At 39.6% G+C, this 5,022-nt stretch overlaps 1 protein-coding gene across 1 annotated transcript; it reads left to right on the forward strand.

The window, feature by feature from the left end:
- Positions 1-796: 796 nt before the first annotated feature.
- LOC134934056 (olfactory receptor 11L1-like) lies at positions 797-1,711 on the forward strand. Its single transcript, XM_063929570.1, has one exon. It carries the CDS (start codon positions 797-799, stop codon positions 1,709-1,711), a length of 915 nt encoding a protein of 304 aa, XP_063785640.1.
- The last annotated feature ends 3,311 nt before the right edge of the window (positions 1,712-5,022 follow it).

The following is a 5,022-nucleotide window of genomic DNA, read 5'->3' on the forward strand; positions in this document are numbered from 1 at the left end:
AAAAATAAAGCAGCCAGTATTTACCCTTCACAGAACAATAAACAATATAACCCAATATGTTAATGTTATATCTGCCACGCCTGCAGTGCACATGGTTTTGCCCAATTGCTAACAACTTTGCTGCTGCGATCAACTCTCAATTGCCCCCTATGTGTATATTATCCATCCCAGTGCTCAATATGACCTCCTGTGTGAATAATTCAGCACCTAAGTTCGTAACCACTATTAGAAACCACAACACACATAAAAAATACAACATCTCTATGGATCTAATTAGTCACCCCCATTACCTATAAGTCACCATTCATATATTTGCAATACACTTCTGTGACCATGCATATAAATCTGTACTGTAAATCTGTAAGAACATTTATCAGAATGCATGAGTGGAATGACTCAGATACATTCATATACTGTACTGTATGAAAACACAGATGTCCGATAATAATGTTGCATCCAAATCACAATATGGCCCTTTATGTCACTGCAGGAACAGGTTTACAATTTAATACCATTTTTAAAAAAATTGTAAACATTTGTTCTATTTTTACAGTCTTTTGACTAATTCTGGGTATCAGCAATTTTGCCCTTGTGCTAGCTGCAGTTGTTTCAGTACACTTTCTATACATAATTATTATTTTTAACATACAGTGTATACTGTACTTTTCAAAGTCAATTAGTGACTTTTTTCTGTATTTACTCTTTTGAAGAATTTTGGGTGTGCTAAAAGTAAACATATGAAGATTTACTACTGGGTGTGATTTTTAATGCTTGTACTTCAGGTCTTGATAACATAATGAATGAGCAGAATATATCTTATGTCTTTCTCTTGGGATTTCCAAATCTTCTCACCCTGAACAGTTTATTGTTCTTGTTCCTGCTCCTCATTTACTGTGTCACCATATGTGGCAATGTTATTATCATATTTATAGTTTTAGCGAGCAAAGTTCTCCACTCTCCTATGTATTTTTTCATCACACAAGTATCTGTACTGGACCTTCTAATGACCACGAACATTCTCCCTAACTTGCTTCACATTGTCCTACATGATGGTGGCACCATGTCTCTTGCTGCCTGTTTAATACAGTTTTATGTGTTTGCCAACTGTGAGACATCAGAGTGTTTCATCCTAACAGTGATGTCTTATGACCGATATCTGGCTATCTGTAACCCACTGCGATATAACGCTATCATCAACAAAGCATTCTGTGGAAAATATGTCATTGCATCATGGTTATTAAGTTTCTTCGTGTTGTTGGTGAATGAAATAGATATTTATAATTTGAGCTTCTGTGGACCGAACGTTATTGACCATTTCTTCTGTGATTTTCTTCCTATTCTAGAGCTTTCTTGTTCAGATACATCACTTATTCAAATTCAAGCAACTTTATTTGGAATTATTATTGTCATCTGTCCATTTACCATCATTATTGTTTCTTATATGTATATCATCACCACCATCCTAAGCATACGCTCTATCACTGGGAGACAGAAAGCCTTCTCCACCTGCAGCTCCCACCTGACTGTTGTGTGTATATATTTTGGTACTATCTTTTCTGTGTATGTGGTTTCATCAAAAGGACAATTATTGGAGGCCAGCAAAGCATTATCACTGTTTTATACTGTGGTGACCCCATTGGTTAATCCATTCATATACAGCCTGAGGAACAAAGACTTCAAGGGAGCTTTTGAAAGTCTTAAACATAATTAGTGTCATTTAATTAAATACTGATGTGCAAAAAAAAGGAACATAATTTCAATTCTTTTTTTATAAATTGCTTAAGACCCTATGCTATTTAAATGCATATGTGAATATAGGGGTGGGTTGAGAATTCTGTCTATAGCATGATGTGGGTATCTGAATAGCATACAATATTACCAAATAAAGCATAATTAAATTGAAAAAATACTTTAATACCCAAGGTTTAAACTAAGACCTGTTAAACAGTTGCCTTACGTGGTCTCATCTTAAGTGTCTGTGTAAGAGATGACTGCTGGCATCTGACCAAAGGAAATGTACCAGATGGTGCAAGGATCAACCCAACTGGTGGACCCATTGGCTGCTGGTGCAGTCTTCCCCTCATTTTTCTGGCTTTGGAATTGAAGGGTAAACCTAACAAAATTGTCCAACTGTTGCTGCAGAAAAACATTCTTCCTACAGCCCTATGTAGATTTCAGGCCTCAGGGAAGCTGCTTCTGCCTTTCTTTTCCTTGGCTACAGTCACTGCATACAGTTAGCTGCATTAGGTAATCCTAACAGGATTGCCCACTGCACTGCAACAGCCTCACCTCTGCCTGCCCTCTCCCTTTTCCAGAGGTATGGAAGGAAAAGAGGCTTCTAAATTGAGATTATAGAAAGAAATATGTAGGAACATATACTGTACAGGAACATTACAATGTCTCATTCTTATAGCTGGTTAAGAGTATTTACTGTACAGAATAAGCAGTTTACCCAAAATTGCTGAAAGAGAATGTTGACAGATATTGAGCGGTATCCTATTGCCCACTGTAAAACATTGGGCACAAGAAATGGATGTTTTTCATGATTTTTCCCTATGTTTCCCCGTTTTTTTTTTTTACAGGCAATCGTATGAGATTGCCTGTAAAAAAAAAAGCCCTTTCTCTCAAAAAAACACACAGGTTCAGTAAAGCCTGTGTGTTTTTGTGAGAAACAACCCCATTTTTACTTGAAAATGGGTCTGTTTCTGGGGATCTGGCTTCATCTGCGTAAGGTGAAACAAAATCACTGATAACCATGGTGACCTGCAGTGACCCATGCCCACTAGAGTAGCAGCAGGCTGGAACTGCAGGGAGGCCACAGCGTCACAGGAGCCAGCATTCGGCACTGTGATCCCCAGTGGGGAAGTCAGGGCACTGCAGCAACCTGCATCCTCCCTCTCTTCCCCCATCCCCAACAACAGTCACATAATGGGGGAGCAGTCATGTGACCGGGGGGGGGGAAATGGAGGTGGAGCACTGAACCAGGGGCTGGTGGGAGCCAGCTCCTGGTGCAGTACACAAAAGCCCTGATAAACTGCAGCTCATGCCAGCTTATCTATGCTAATAGAATAGCCATGGGCGATACCATTACCTGCGGTAATGTACCACAAAAAAAAGGATACCGCCCATTGCCTCACAATTTACATTAAACTTCTGCTTCTAACTAAAGAATGTATGCATGAAAATAGCATCCCTGAGATTGAAAACACATAAATATGGGGATGGCAACATAATAGAAAATTAGGATGCTAGTGTGGAAGTGCAGAGCAGGAGAGGGATATTTGTCTTCTTTCTGACACTAATGAGGATATTGATGATGATGATGATGATGATGATGATGATGAGGATGAGGATGTTGTTTGTGTAAGTCAGCCACAAGTGGCAGCAGTTCTTGCTCATGATACAAATTAAGCCATTCTCATGCCTGGGCATAGGACCAAAAATGCCACCACTTGGGTGTAGAAATATTTTTACCAAACCCTGACAATGTTTGTAAAGGCTTCTGCTCCATTTGTGAGGCCAAAGTAAGTAGAGGTAGGGCCATAACCATTTAGGCACTGCCTCCCTGTTATATAGGGACAGCAAGTTCGTGAAATATATTTTACAGAAATATAATAATTTGTAAAATAAGAACAAGCAGTCCAGTATCAGCTACCTGCAGTTTGTACCAGCAAATGCAATCTCCACAGCCAACACCCTCATCATCAACCTTCTTATTTATGATTGGGGGTAGTCCTTGCAAAACCTGTTTTGCGGGGGCCCAAGCAAAGAACATCAGGCACAAAAGTGTCAGTCCCTGTTACTGAATTGCTTGGTTTGTTAAAATGTACATGTCCTTTTTATTTATTTCTTTTAGAACACATTGCTTCCCAGTATATTTCTTCCTGCTACAATCATGGCTGGGGGGCGGGGCATACACTGACTGGTGATATATCAATATGTTATCATACTCTGTTTTAGGTACTACCTTGTACAGGAGATGCCAGCTACAATCAGTGGGGAGCTCATGTATAATCAATACAGTCACACTGACTGAGGGGTGTATTAATGGTGTAATAATGGATAATTTAATGTATGGGGACCTGCTAGGCTGCTACAATCAGTAAGGGGGGAGAGGCACTCATATAAAATGAAGCCAACACTACTGTCATTGGGTGTGATAATGAGTATGAAAAGGTAAGGATTCCTGCATTACATATCGGTGCCACCTACACACTGATTGTAGCATGTTCCCCATCCCCTACTAGCAGGTCCTCCATCCCTTATGATACCCATTATTGGTCCCAATAGTCAGTGACTGTATTGATTATATATCAGTGCATTTAGTGTGACACCATTATCAATGCCTTTCCCTCCTCCCTCCTCACTGATTGTAGTAGGACTACAGTCAGTGTAGGGTGGCACTGATATATAAACAATAGTCACTGATTGTAATAATGAGTAAGAGAAAATTATGTTATTAAATGCGGGCAGTGATTTAGTGGGGATAATAATGAGTATTTTAGGCAATGGAGCTTGCTACAATCAGTAAGTCCAGGTCATTCATATACAATAGTGCAATAATGGGGTACCCTACATTCAGTGAGGGGAGCACCGATCTAAAATGCGGTAACTGAGTGGTGTAAAAATGGAAAGTAGAGGTGAGGGGACATGATGCAATCAGTGAAGGCAGGACATAATACAGATGGAGCCATGCTCATCTATCCCTTTAATAGTATTAAATGAGCCATGGCAGTCGGACTTAATCCCCTGCTCTAATGACTTAATCCCCTACTGTATTGTTCTCTCTGTATTGTATTGCAGTTGAGAACAATAGATGAAAGGCTTATGCTAATAAGGTGCAGCAGAGAAAGCTAGATGAGCGAGGGTCCATCTGTATACTGTAATAGAATATTAGGCAAAATAACAACAAATAATATAAAACAGGAATGAAAATATAGTGCTATGGATTGTGAGAGGGAGGGGGGCCCTAAATAGGAATATTGCTTAGGGCCCCATGAGGTCTAAGTCCACCTCTGGCAG

Source organism: Pseudophryne corroboree, chromosome 6 (assembly GCF_028390025.1).
Source record: "Pseudophryne corroboree isolate aPseCor3 chromosome 6, aPseCor3.hap2, whole genome shotgun sequence".
NCBI lineage: Eukaryota > Metazoa > Chordata > Amphibia > Anura > Myobatrachidae > Pseudophryne > Pseudophryne corroboree.